Genomic DNA, 15,051 nt, shown 5'->3' with positions numbered 1-15,051 from the left:
AACGCTAGGTCAACCCGAGTCAAGTTGAACTTGGGCTAATGAGCTCAGGTTGAAGGTTTTGCCACTTGAGTTAAGCCTAGGTTTACCCTCCAACCCACCCAGGTTGTAGCCCTAATTAGAATAGTTGATTTGACAAAGATTCATTTGTATTTAAGGTTGTTAATGGGGTTCGGTCCTTTGTTTTACAAATATATACCACCAAGGCCCATGGACTTAAATAACCCACCAATGTTAGGGTTATTATGAGCTTTTTTTCAAATCCAATGTCGATAAGGTCCGACTCAAACCACGTTGTGGGCCTAACTAGGCTTCGTGTTGATGGGCTTTGGCCAACTATAGTTGCCAATGGATTGGACCAAATCGAAACTTTATAATTTGGATCTAAATCAAGGATTCGATTCCAATAAGGTTCTGATCTTGTAGATCGACCATGTAGTTGTTGCATGGATCAAGTTTCAAAGCCTAAAAAAAGGTGGGCTTGTAGTGTGTAGGTATGGTTTAAGCATTTCAAACTACTCATTAAGGTTGGTGATTTTATTTGCATGAGAATTTTATGTTTTAAAAAGTGACGTTTTACAAAGATTGAGATACCGCACTTTTTATTATAAAAAGAAAATCAGGTAATTAAATAATATTTTTTATCGGGGTAGACATTAGGGCTGGCAATGAACCGAATTTTATCTGAAATTTGAACCGATCCCAAAAAATAGGATTTGAATGTCGGGATTGGATTCGGATTAAGATATACAAATCTGATAAAAATTTGGATAAGTCGTAAATTAACCCCAACTAGACCCAATGAATATCTGATCCAATTTCAAATTATAAATTATATTTTCTCTCTTAATTAAATATATATATATATATATATATATATGTATATCCACATCAAATGAATCCAATGAAAAACCCTAGGGTTTCTTCTCCAAACCCTTCATATTCCATGGTTTCCTCCCCAAATCCATCTTCTTCAACATTCTCTCTTTAAAAAAAAAAAACACTTAAAAAAAAAAATCCACATCAGATGATTCCAACGAAAAACCCTAGGGTTTCTTCTCCAAACCCGTCATCTTCCACGGTTTTCTCCCCGAACCCATCTTCTTCAAGATCCTCTCTTAAAAAAAACACTCCATAACATCCTCAAGCATGAACATAGGGGTTCATATCCAAATCCAAAAAAACACATCTCCACCTCGATTTCTCTCCAAATAAACCCTTCTCTCTCTCTCAATTTATGCTTATGTGGGTGTTTTGGAGAGGAAATTCAAACATGCTTTTTTTTACTCAATTGATCTCAGATTGGCACGGTTTTGAGTTGAAAAAAATTATATGGTTCAGGGATTGTTTGGTCTGATTAGATTTGGATCATAATGATGAGATTTTGGACCAATAGTAGATTGGTATTGAATTAGTACCCAATCGATCCATTGCCAGTCCTAGAATCTGCTCCACTTACAACACTTGACTAATCCTTGAGTCATGTGTAGTCCCCTCCCCCCCCGGACACAAAGTAATTTTGGGATAAATTCTTGAGGGTAGCCCCTAAGGGGGAATTCAAATTCAAGATCTCCACTCCCTAGGGTGTCATTTAGGCTTTTTAAAGTTATTGTTTCCATGTGTTGTAAACACACCAATTTGATCGAACAAGTTCAAGAGCTCATTTGAGGATAAATCGAGAGAATTTCGATCAAATCAATAGGACCCACTTCATTAACTCAAAGCCAATCACAGATGATAAAAAAAAATTCAAGTTTTGTCTAGCCATATGGGACAAATGGCTAAGCCTAGCTTTGCCTAGCCGTTTGGCACATATGGCCAAGTCATTTTTGTTTTAACCTTTCCTTTTGTATGGCATAGGTTTAATTTGCACTATCCATTTCTCAAGAACATCCAAGGTAATTTTTCTCCTGGTCATTCCTTGTAAATGGCCAAGTCTACTGGGGCAATTAGGGAGCCTATGTGTGCACAAGACCTTCGTCAGTAAATGACCTCACAAATCTTCCTAAGATGGATTTTGCCTCAATTAATCCCTCTTCAATTCCATCATTTACCTATGTCTCAAACCTCATAATTTTCTCCTACCAAATGTCTTTTTTTAATCCCTATTGTCTTCTAAACTTGACCTAAGGTCCTTGTTGATCTCTACTTTAAGGTAAATTACCTCCATTAACCCCATTTTGTCGAGACTCATTAAAAGTAATTCACCCAAATACCTTTCCATCCTTTTTCAATAACTAAATCAATTCCTTGGCTTTTAATGTAAAATGACCCAATTCTAATATCTATAACCATTTTACCCACTCATTAGAAGGCTCTAGAATTTATGTGTAAAGTCATTTCTTTCCCTAAGTTGTTAGAAGACTAGCTAGGTGAATTGACTAGAGTATCCAAAATCCAAGTATCTAATTACATGTCATCTAGCTTGCGTCTCTAAAATTTGACTTCAAGTTAATGAATTAGGACATTTTGATTCCTCATTTAGAATTCTATAGAACTTTTAAATGCAATTACACCTCTACTCATTGATGATCATAATTGGTTAGACTCATGGAGGTGAAAAGACTATCAAGAAAATCTTGATGGAGGGTATTTAATGTCTTTCATTGAGGTTTTAATGAGAATATTGGGTGTTCTAGGATTTAGGAAAAATTTATCCCCAAAAATCTCCTAAAATCATATAAATAAGAGACCCATCAAAAGCAAAAGGGAGGAGTTCAATTATGATTCAAAATTTTATCCAATTCCCTTTCCAAAGCTTTCAAGCCTTCCAATTCACCCAAACTTCTCTCAAACTCCATTGTAGCAAGAAAAACTAAGAAGAAGACCAAGGTGGGACCAAGAAAATCCCTTATAATTTCCTCCACTCTCATTATCCCCTTCTTTGTTTTTCAAGCATTTTTCTTTACTTACAAGCTTTCTAGTTTAACAATGTAATTTTTTTTAAATTCCTAGGCTCAAGGCTAGGAGAGAGAGTAATTCCTCTATGAGGTAATCTCCTCCTATGCGTCCTTAATAAACTCCATGAGAGCATTAATCTCTACTTTAATTTACTTTCCATGCAATCGAAATTTCATAGTGGACATGCTTTATTTTCTAGGCACTTTAAATTCCTAGAATAATTATTTTTTATTTTACTTTCTTTATGGCAATAAAGTTAGAGGGTAAGCCCTTATTGGAGGTAATCTTCTCTTGTTAAGTTTATCTCATGCACACACTCGTATCTAAAAGGACTACAAGCAAGGGGTGTAGATTCCTATAGACCTATATCCAACCTTTAGAGCCAACAAAAATATTATCCTCACATGGATAATCTCATGCATAAGGTCTTGACTCTTTCACGATCTTGTTCAACTCACGAACATTGCCTATGGGTCAAACCAATAGAGAAAAGCTCTCAAGGGAGCACATAAGTTAGATTTGAAGGTTTGAGACTCTTAATGATGAAATCTAAGTGAATTTCCATTAAAGTCTCAAGCTCATAAAAAAATCCAGCAAACACTTGTTTCTAGTAGAAGATTGCTCATTATTTTAATTTGTTCATTTTTCAAAACAAAATATAGCTCTTTTTTCCTTAACTTTCATAAGACCCTTTATCTTCAAAATAATAATAATAAAAAAAGTTTTCAAGCTTCAACTTATGATCATATCTTGATAATCATCAATGATGAGAGGGACAAGGTGCTTAACACCTTTATTATCCCTCAATCGAACTTCCTTACCTAGTTATTTAGGTAGACCAATACTTTTACTATTGAAAGTGAGTCACTACTAACTTAAAAGTATTTCAAAAATCATTTAATGGTGCCCATTCACACCTAAACTCTTTGAATGATGGTAACTCTAAAACCCTAGTAGATGAGATCAAAACTTCGAAAAGTTTTGAACCTCATGTATCTACATGTGCATTATAACAAAAATATTGAAATTGATTCCAACTAGTCGACTTTGATGGAGTTTTTAAATTTCATTTAAGAGTTTTTAAGTCTTTTTTTGGTAATAATATTTTATTTTTGATGGTGGAAATGGAATTTATTTTTTCTAATAAAGATTAGAATTTTATTAAATAGGTTATATATGGGTTGGGTCGGATATATTGAGTTTAAGTTTTTGACACGATTATTAAATGGGTTGGGTTTGGGTTTGCGACTCGACTCGATCCATTGCCACTCCTCAGGATCTCTTTTTCGTTTTAAAAAAAGAAAACTCATCTAAATCTATCCTTATCAATTGAGAAGTTAATCCAAAATCCATTTTCTTCAACAACTCGCTTCAAGGGACCCTCTCCAGGTATCCATGCTCTCTCTTTGTACCTCTAATAGAGAGCATTCTTTCAAACCCTAGTTTTTTTCACCAAAAGTAATTTCTTAGACAAAAGTTGTTGGTATTGGATCGGTTATGGATTGAGCAAAACCTCAATCAGGTTGGATTCGATTCAACAATTTATTGATCCGATCGGATTCGGTTCATAATATAAAGATTTTGGATCGGTAATGGTATGGTACTGATCCGGTACCGAACCGATCCGTTGCGAGCCCTTCAACCACTTCCAACCTCTTCAGGCGGAGCTTTCAATCTGCAAATTTCCTCGATTACATCGACCCTTCTTTTAAGTACTTCGATCCCTCCCTCTCTCTCCCCTCAATTTCAGGTTCTTCGCCTTTTTACAAAAGACCATCTCTGATTCTCTCAAAAATTTCTTGAAAAAACCCATCTTTTTTATTTGCATTTTAAGGTGGTTTTCACATTCTGTATAAGATCCAATCTTTCTTTCTCTGCAATTTTTCGTAATTTTAATCTCTTGGGTATGCTTAATACTCTGATACTGAAATGGGTATTGTTTTATTTCATGTATTTAGGCTTGTAGTTCGAGTATGGATTCCATTACTTTCTGCAAATCTGTTTGCTCTCCTCCTGTACCTGTAAGTTATTCTATCTTTTGCTCTCTTTTTTGTTTGATTTGTAAGAGTTGTGAAAAGAAAGGTTTTTTATTTTATTTTTTGGTGGATTTAAAGTGATTTATTCAAGCATGCAATTGAACTGCTGTGTTTTGTGGGTGAATTAAAGTGGGTATTGTTTGATGTATGTGGAAAAGCTTTAAAGTTTGATCTTTGATGGGAATGCTACTTATGTATCTCTTTGTTTAGTTGTGAAGTGTACTAACTGATTTAGATGTATGTAACAATTCCAAATGGTGATTTATTATGGGTATGTTGATGTGGGTCTTCTTCTTGTTTGATTAATTGGAAGATTTAGGTGTCTGTTTTGTTCACATTTTTGTGTCCAAAAAAATGTCTTTCTTTTTCTTTTTATTGCACCAAAGCCTTTATGATACAAAAATGGAGATCAAAACTGATCCTTATTGTTTTTGTTTGTAAGCAACAAATTAGTTGGACGGGAATTTAGAAATCTTGATGAAGTTTGATAATGTTCCATGGTTGGGGAGTTTTATATGTATTTATATGCTATATACAAGTTGTTATATTGTCAATTTTGGACTATAAGGCGCTGTGTTTCAATTAGGTTCAAAAAATGTTGTTGGATTTTTATTTAATTTTAAGGTGCTTTTCTGTGGTACACTATTTGAAGTAGGTTGCATTTAGTCATCTAATTAGGTCATGTATTATAGTTTACTGAGGATTTATGGACATGAGTTTTACTAATTTGATTGCATGGATAATAGTTCGCTTTTTTATTTTATTTTATATTATTTGAATTTTTTTGATCCAAGTTGTCGTGATCTATATTTATTTCGGAATTGTGGATACTGGGAGAGCTTATTGTTGTTAGGGGATGTTTTTTCCCCTATCTAAAACAGATGATCTCTTTTTTTTTTTTTTTTTCTTTTAATAGATAAAACAGACAATCTTTATTGAGATTGGAAGTTGTTACAATTATATGCATTCTATCTTTTTAATAGGAAATTGTGTTTTAAAAAACTGTCTTCTACTAGATGATTTTCTTTTTTCACCATTGAACCCATTTTTATATAGTTATTATTATTATTGTTATAAAGAAAAAATATCCATTTATAAATTATCCAAAGAAAAAAAAAAGCGAATCCCTTCAAAGATATGCAATTGTGGTCCAATTAGATGGAATTTGCAATTCAACCATCTTAGTTTTTGGTTTTTCTCGAGATCATCTACCAAAAAAGAGAAAGATGGTGATTCAAAATGCTTTGAACAATTGAAGAATTTTGTGTTCATTGGTATTGTCATCTGGATTATCATCAATTTGTTTCGTGATTCTCTACAAACTACTTTCATCAATATTATTAATTATGCTTTAATAAATTTATACTTATAAAATAAAATAAAATAATGGACAATGTCAGCTTCAACTATGATTTGTGTACATGTTTTCTTTTCTCGTTTCATTCAAAATACCTGAGATGGTTTTTGATTTATGGAATTATAATTTCTCAATTAAATTTTTTTTTCAAGGGTTTATTTCCGGGGGGAGCTAGAGGAATAAGGAGCTCACAATGTAGCTTTATGGTGGGAAGTGGGGTGATATTTCCTAGGCAGAAAGCTCAAGCTGCTCATGTTAGTCGAAAGTTCAAAAAACGTGGGGGAGCACTGAGTGCAACATGTCGGGATGATAAGATTCTTGTGGCAAATAGAGGAGAAATTGCAGTTCGTGTGATAAGAACTGCTCATGAGATGGGAATTCCGTGTGTCGCAGTTTACTCAACCATAGATAAGGATGCCCTTCATGTGAAACTTGCTGATGAGGCAGTTTGCATAGGTGAAGCACCAAGTAGTCAATCGTAAGTTTCCTTAATTTTCCTTTCTCGTTCTTTTTCATCATCTTCCTTGATTATATAAAATTCACATTTTTTCTATCTTTTTCTAAACATTTTATAGCAAGAAAGCATTTTTACTGATCTTTTAAAAATAAATAAATTATAGAGATGCTATTGGCATGCCAACTTTTACTTATTACACCCAATATCTTAAATTATTTATCGCACCCTAATTAAAGATTAAAACACACTATTCAAACATTACAAAAGTTCGGTTCAAGTTATTACTTCAACATTAAAAAGCGTTATAACACATTCAAACAACTTCAACAGTTAAATTGTTCTCTTGGGTCGGTCACCTCGGCCTTCCTGTTTTTTTTTTTTTTCCTTTGTAATTTCCTATTATCAATAATAAAAAAAAAGAATTAGGATTTGGCCCATATAATATCCTGTCCTAAATCTAACAAATATGAATCTAAAAAAAAGAAAAAGAGATAGAGTTTCTATTGACACCCCAACTTTTACTTATTCTCAAAATTTATTGATTAGAAAAAAACAATTTATGGATTATTTGTTCAGAAATTTGAGTATGATTGATATTTTTCTTTGTGGTTCTTACAGGTACTTGTTGGTTCCAAATGTTTTATCTGCTGCTATCAGCCGTGGATGTACCATGTTGCATCCTGGTTATGGCTTCCTTGCTGAGAACGCAGTTTTTGTTGAGATGTGCAGAGATCATGGAATCAACTTTATTGGGCCTAACGTAAGTGCTTTAAACTCATAATGATAGTTGTAGGCGAGTTAAGGACATAATAAGTAATTTGTTTTCCAGAATTTGAATTTATACTGCATTTTGGAGGTATTCGTATTGTTGGTCCAACAATTCATTAAGGACATTTATGTAATCTCACTCTCCTATATAATGCATTGTAGTCAGAGAGACTCTCTCTCTTTCCTTCTTATCTTCTCCTTTTCCTCTTTCTATATGATATCAGAGCCTTTGCACCTTATACGTCCTTAACTCTCTTACCATTTTATATTCCTATTCTGTTGACAAATGATCACAACTCTCAAGCAGGCAATCCATCTTTCTTTGCAGTGCTCATAGAGGCTTTAATTAAATTGTAATGGTTTATAGGGTTTAATTAAATTCTTCCTAGAAGTGTGTGAAATTTTTAGTTTTTCTTATCTCCAAAATGGTGAGGTTTAGGTCGTTTGATTGTATGTTCTACAGCCTGACAGCATTCGTGTTATGGGTGACAAAGCTACTGCAAGGGATACAATGAAGCGAGCCGGTGTTCCAACTGTTCCTGGAAGTGAAGGATTGTTACAGGTATCATGTTGAACAATATTCCGTGCATAAGCTCCATTTTTTTTAATCTCATTTTATCTATCCAAACATGGTTTGCTTATTGGAAAAGAAAATAATTTCTGATGTTCAAATTATTATGTTATGGACTTTTAAGCAGATCTACTTTAACATATGAGTGCCCCACCCAATAAACTTTAAGATTACGTTTGCTATCATTTTGTCAATCTTTAATTTTACTTAATTTTTTTTTTAATTACAGAACACAGAGGAAGCAATCAGGCTTGCTCATGAGCTTGGTTTTCCTGTGATGATCAAGGTATACCATCTTTTTTTTATCTTCACTTGTTCTATAAAGTTTTACTTTCATTGTATTAGTTAATCTCATATAAATTAAAACCATGCGTCTAAAATCCAGATCAATAGAATTGCACTAAAACTATGTAAAATATGCATGAAATAGGCTAGTTAGTATTTTGTCTTGTAAGTGACAATTTATGATTTAACTCATGACTTGTGCATTTCAACACCAAATCGTGTTGAAGAAAAATCTCGTGCTATCTATCTCTTCATTTATTAATATTATGTAATATGGCACATTCTTAAACTATACCTTTGTTACCTTGGACTTTCAGCAAACTTAATATACTTTTTTAATGCTTTGAAGGCAACGGCTGGTGGTGGAGGACGTGGAATGCGTCTTGCTAAGCAGCCTGATGAGTTTGTGAAGTTATTACAGGTATGATTTCAGTCTAAGTGTTCCCTTTGTCTGTAGCTTCATACAGTACTGGACTTTGAAGGTTCTCTGCTTTTAATTTATTTCTATTTTTAATCTATCCCAGAATTTTGGAATAAGGCTTGAATGATGATTAATTTTTCTTGGTACTTGTTTAAGAAAAAGGTTTTACTGAAATTTGAATTTTTTTCTCATTCGTATTTTTTGGGGGTTTATTAGTGTTAACCAACCAACTAATCCAAAAGAGCAATCTGTTGGAGCGGGGGAGAACTATGAATATATGAGAGTCACGGGGCTTAACTGTGTATGACACACCCAAGAGTGAGGAAAATACATACTCCCTCTCACCCATGAAAAGAATCTAACCTGTGACCTATGTGAACCTAGAGTTCTGATACCATGTTAACCAACCAACTACTCCAAAAGACCGATCTATTGGAGAGGAGGGGGAGAAATGTGAATATAAGGGCATGGGGCTTAACTAGGGTACAACACACATGAAGTGGAGGAAAACATACACTCCATCTGTTGTTCAGTGATTGAATACATGACCCCCTTTTGGTTCCAAATTACCCCTACTCATTAGATGATTAAACGTCAACCCAATTGAGTATTATAAGAATAACAAAATCTTTTATTTTTTATTTATCGAAGGGAAGATGGGGTTTGGTAGGATGCTGCAAGATTGCGATCTTAATTATTTCCGAAAGGAAAATGCTGAAGTAACATTAAAATGTACATCAATTCTCACATCGCTGATGTGGATGTATGTACGAAACCATAGATGCTTTTCATCAAGATACGAGCGAAGAGCATCTATGGTTATGTTTGCACCTCCACATCAGCAATGCGAGAATCGATGTACATCTCAATGTTACTCCAGCACGACCCTTTCCAAAATTCCCCAGCATATATACTTGCACATGCTCGAGGGGATATATTTTTGTAGGCCATTTTTTCGTAGCTTCTCTGCCCCCCCTCTCTATTATGAATCATGATTGTTGTAATCCATTGGATTGCATGTTTGCATCCTTCTTTATACACTTCATTTCGCAACGACCCTGTCTACTAAAAAACTCTAATTCTTGAGATTTGGAGCATAAATTACATTTTCCGAGGTATATAATTTCTGGCAAGAATTTGTATTAAGTAATATCGGTTCACCTTCTTTATTTTAACAGCAAGCTAAGAGTGAAGCTGCAGCAGCATTTGGAAATGATGGAGTTTATTTGGAAAAATACATACAAAATCCGAGGCACATTGAGTTCCAGGTAACTCCTTTTGTTTATTTCTAATGTTTCCTTCTTTAAATATCTACTTGACTTCAGTGTGTAAGCTTGTGATTTAACCTAAACACACCCAAATGGCTATACAGGTTCTTGCAGATAAGTTTAATAATGTTATTCACTTTGGGGAGCGTGATTGCAGTATTCAGGTATTGTCCCATGGACCCTACCCCCTCATTTTCTCTTGTTAAGTGGTTTTGCTAATTAAACCCGATGGTGAACAACTCTTTTACCTGATTCAACTTGGCCTGGTCAATTCTACAGCTTGGAAATAACATATTTTTAATTGAAAAAATAAAACAAATACATAAAATTTCATATGATAAAGCATTAACCTATCTATAAAATAAGTCATTAATTAATCCATAAAAAATATGTCATTAAACAATGTCCTAACTCCCAAAATAATTCATAAGAAATTAATATAATTTATTTATTACGTAAGGGTTTGGTTCTATACAACATTGAACCGAACCAAATTGGCCATTTCTCTATTTTCTTAACCCAAAACCACACTACAACTTGTTTTAAACCAAACCAAACCTGCCTAAACCTGTCGGTTTGGTCCGGTTCTCGGTTTGAACCGGACCAAGTTGCACCGTTAGGGATAGCTAGGTGTCTGGTTTAACCAAGATAGGAATGAGTACTTAAACCTATGATTATTGGAGTGGCAACTTACATTGTCCATGATTTTTTTTAACAGCGAAGGAATCAAAAGCTGCTTGAAGAAGCCCCCTCTCCTGCATTGACCCCAGAGTTGAGGAAAGCCATGGGTGATGCAGCAGTTGCCGCAGCAGCATCTATAGGTTACATTGGTGTAGGAACTGTTGAGTTCCTCTTGGATGAAAGGGGTACTTTCTATTTCATGGAGATGAACACTCGTATCCAGGTAAAGTAGGAAGAGTTGGGGTTTGGTTATTTTAGTAGAAAAGGTTTTTAGAACTGCTATTGGCATCACAACTTTTACTTATTACACCCCAATTAAAATTAAAGAAAATAAGTGAATGGTTGAGATTAAGGCCCTGCTTGGTACCATGCAAATCATTTGCAAATGCCAAAGCTTTGCACCACAAATGATTTGCAGCATTTTTTGGGCTGCAAACTATTTGCTGAAATTTGTGATGGGTTTAAGAGGTTCATGCAAATAATTTGCAATGCAAAAAAATTTCAACATGTAACCAAGCATCTGTAAATTAGATTCCAACAAATCATTTGCATTTGCAAATGATTTGCCTCGTACCAAGCAGGGCCTAAGTAAAAGTTGGGGGTGCCAATAGAAGCTCACTTGTAATTTTTTGATAGATTTCTATTTTTTGGCTTAGGATTTATATGAGCCTAATCATAATTGTAAACAACTATTGAAAATTGAAATTGTTTGAACAGTGTTATAATGTTTTGTAATGTTCAAATTATAATTTGCCCCAAACCTTTGTAATGCTTGAATAGTGTATTTTAATCTTTAATTGGGGTGTGATAAATAATATAAGAAATTGGGGCATAATAGGTAAATGTTGGCGTGCCAATAGCAGCTCTCAAGTTTTTTGGTTTGGATTTATCAGAAAATTTTCTTCTGATAGGTTATTTTTCGGACAATTTTACAAGTGAGAAATTATGTTTTTTCTTTTTGGTAAAAACTCAGGTGGAGCATCCTGTGACTGAAATGATTTCTTCCGTTGATTTGATCGAGGAGCAAATCCGTGTGGCAAGAGGAGAGAAACTCCGTTACAAGCAGGTAATGTGATAGTGTTATTCTACACCGTAGTTTTTCTTAATTGCAAAACATGACTTTTCAGATTCTTGGTCTATTTTTCATCTACAGGAAGATATTGTACTTAGAGGACATTCCATTGAATGTCGTATTAATGCAGAAGATGCCTTCAAAGGCTTCCGACCGGGGCCTGGTACATATTTTTTCATTTATGTTGATAGATAGATAAGGGTGTTTTGCGTCACACTTCTTTGGCGATTTTGTTCCTGATGTGTTAAGTGTACGCTTTATTTCTATCGAATTCCATATTAGATTGGTTTTAAAAGTTCAAAATTATTTAAAATGGTTTAAACTATCAAAATGTATCGGTCGATACGTATCAGTATCGGCCAAGACCGATAAGAAACATTGAATGTTTCAGGAATGTATTGGTTTGTTTTGGTCGATATCGTATCGGTTTTTTCATTAACCGAAACATTCAATCTATACAATATTTTAAACCATGAAACTAGGATTATAGTTCACAGTCTTTCATAAAAATTAATATTATTGTTCATTTTGAACAGGGAGGATAACGGCATACTTGCCAGCTGGAGGCCCATTTGTGAGAATGGATAGCCATGTTTATCCTGATTATGTGGTTCCTCCGAGCTATGACTCTCTACTAGCAAAGGTTTTAACATTTTTTTTTGTTTCATTTGCACTATAAGTATGAAATTTTTATCTGTAAACTTGCATGTATGTATGTATGTGTGTTGTGCTTTTCTTTCTGCATGTATGTGTGTATTTATGTACACAGTAGTTTTATGCGTGCTTGGGTAAGCATGCATGTTCACACATGCACACTTGTTGTGTATGTATTATGCATGCATGTTATATGTGTGCACACTATTCTACATGGGGTTGTGCACAAATTTTTTAACGGTGGTTATGTCTGGTTATCTACACACATATGTACTCATGCATGTGTGTGTGTGTGTGCTCTTGTTGTACTTTCTGTTGCAAGGCTTTGATTATCTGATGTCATTGTGTTCAATGTACTGTTTGCCAAAACTTAAATTTCTAGGCTAATTCTGTGATTTTAACTTCTATGGCCGGTCTTTGATATAGCTTATTGTTTGGGCTCCTACGAGAGAGAGGGCAATTGAGCGCATGAAAAGGGCTCTTAATGACACCATTATTACAGGTTAGTAATTCATTCCTTAATTAACTTCATATTGAGGGAGGACTCGCTACATGTTTTCTGCTAAAATTAACCTTTTCAAGATTGCTTTATTGAGTTTGAACTTAAAAGTAGAAAGCTAATGCCATGTCTATCTAGGTCTCAGACGGCATGATAATCCATTCACCAAGATCACTCTTATTTTGTACAAATTTTCCGTGTTGGATACTTTGTCTTACATGTGGGACAAATGCTGACATTTTTCTAAACAAATTTTAGTTGATTCAAGTATCTTTATTTCAGCTATTGTTTAGATGAATTTAATTCTTATCTACTTATCTAAGTACATTTGTACTATCACGTGTGTGATACGCCACATCAGTGTTGGATACCAATATACATGTTTCTGCGCTTGTGTGGACTGTAATCTATAGTTACTAGTGATTTCTTTGCTGCTTCATAGTGCATCAATATCTTGTTCGATCTCGAGAGCCTACCACAACCCATTTGCTTCACATTCAAGATCTTGAGCATTGGACTTAGACCCATAGCTCAGTTGGCTTGGCACATAGCAAAGCAACTTTGAGATCGTGCCTTCAAGTCCAGCTTACCTATAAATAAAAAATAAAAAAAGATCGCGAGCATTCCTCTTACTGTATTTTTTCTTGTAGGTTCTCCATTTTAATATTTGTCTATTTGTTTGATCATTACTTCCTTTGGCAGGAGTTCCTACAACCATCGAATACCATAAACTAATACTGGAAATCGAGGTACAAAAACTCTCTGTTTCTTCATATTGGCCGACTCTAAAATCATGCGATTCCTTAAAACTGTCTATCTGAACTTGCCCAATCCTTGCTACCTTTGTTAATTACAGGACTTCAAAAACGGCAAGGTTGACACTGCATTCATACCGAAACACGAACATGAGTTAGCCGCGGTAAGCTGTACTACTACTCATGAACATCTTTACACTTGGCCTAAGATGTGCAATCGGATAGGGCGTACATAAAATCTATAATATCTTTATCCATGTAGCATGACTTGGAATGCATGCAACACATTCAAGAAACCAACTAACCCCATATTCTAATTTTGAAAACTCGGTTCAGTCTCCTTTATTCTATTGTAAATTTCACATGAGTTCCCATGGTCATTGTCTGATCTGATCAATTTGGGCACTCAGCTATCTTAAATTTCATTGGTACTAATGTGATTGTTGGTAACTTTGTGTATGCAGCCGCAGCAAATTGTGCTATCAACATCTGCCAAAGAGCTTGCTAGCACAACTGCCTAGACCAATATCTCGTGCCCTGCCATGCCATGCCGTAGATGAATCTAAATCTTTGGAGGATTGATCTTTGCACCTTAACCGCAGTTTTCTGTGTGAGATGTGTCAGTTTATCATGTTAATTTATTGCTACATTTTTCTCTTCTTCCATATATTGAAATTTGTAGGAATAAAAACCTTTGCTTTTTCATAAGTTAATAGAACTTGGGGTCTTTCTATTTATTATGAATGAGTTTTCAACATTTAGGCCAAAATGGATGCTTGAAATTTTTTTTTCTTTAAAATATCTGTAAGATCCTTTATGGAAGCTTAAACAATTTTTCCTTGTAAAATTATTCCTAGAAATTTTTACAATTTTGCAAATTCCTACACAATAGAAATTTGTTTTCAAGGAGTGAAAATATTCCAAGTTTCCATCTCGGGCATTAATTATTTTTCTAAGATCGCGCGCGCGCGCGTGTGTGTGTGTATAAAACAAATTTAACCTTAAACTTTGGGCCAAATCTTGCTCTTAGGAGGAACAATTGCAACTGATACTTTAGATGTCATCTCATAAGTTCCTATTCTTTCTCCATTTAATCTTTTGTTTTAAGACTTGTTATTTAAGTAAGTTCATATCAACTTTCACTATTTCAAGTTTTCAACTTGCACGTTCTTTCTAATTTAACTTGTAATAAATACTACACAAGTGCCCTCGTAAATGATTTTATTTTGACTTATTATTTTAAGAAAATATGTTATTAGAGCATCTCCAACATGTTTTTTAAAGTTTGATGACTCTCCAAGGGCTTCTTGAGAAATAAGGGTGTGTTTG

The 15,051-nt window shown here is 34.3% G+C and overlaps 1 protein-coding gene across 3 annotated transcripts; it reads left to right on the top strand.

The window, feature by feature from the left end:
* Nucleotides 1–4,578: 4,578 nt before the first annotated feature.
* On the top strand, nucleotides 4,579–14,462 carry CAC2 (acetyl Co-enzyme a carboxylase biotin carboxylase subunit). 3 transcript variants are annotated; one of them, XM_086425586.1, is made up of 17 exons: nucleotides 4,579–4,732; nucleotides 4,857–4,919; nucleotides 6,444–6,769; nucleotides 7,367–7,508; nucleotides 7,980–8,078; nucleotides 8,317–8,373; nucleotides 8,722–8,793; nucleotides 9,972–10,061; nucleotides 10,166–10,225; nucleotides 10,780–10,965; nucleotides 11,716–11,808; nucleotides 11,896–11,977; nucleotides 12,351–12,457; nucleotides 12,895–12,970; nucleotides 13,670–13,716; nucleotides 13,824–13,886; nucleotides 14,187–14,462. In XM_086425586.1, the coding sequence occupies exons 2-17, from the start codon at nucleotides 4,872–4,874 to the stop codon at nucleotides 14,241–14,243; spliced, it is 1,605 nt and encodes a 534-aa protein (XP_086281712.1). In that variant the 5' UTR covers nucleotides 4,579–4,732; nucleotides 4,857–4,871; the 3' UTR covers nucleotides 14,244–14,462. The 3 variants fall into 3 exon arrangements, with proteins under 3 accessions (XP_086281712.1, XP_086281713.1, XP_086281711.1); XM_086425587.1 differs by having other exon boundaries at nucleotides 4,591–4,732; nucleotides 4,865–4,919; XM_086425585.1 differs by having other exon boundaries at nucleotides 4,626–4,648.
* The last annotated feature ends 589 nt before the right edge of the window (nucleotides 14,463–15,051 follow it).

This window comes from Akebia trifoliata, chromosome 15, assembly GCF_017979445.1.
Source record: "Akebia trifoliata isolate Shusen 1 chromosome 15, ASM1797944v1, whole genome shotgun sequence".
Taxonomy (NCBI): Eukaryota; Viridiplantae; Streptophyta; class Magnoliopsida; order Ranunculales; family Lardizabalaceae; genus Akebia; species Akebia trifoliata.
Note: the sequence above shows the minus strand (reverse complement) of the source record. Positions and strands in the feature narration are given on the sequence as shown.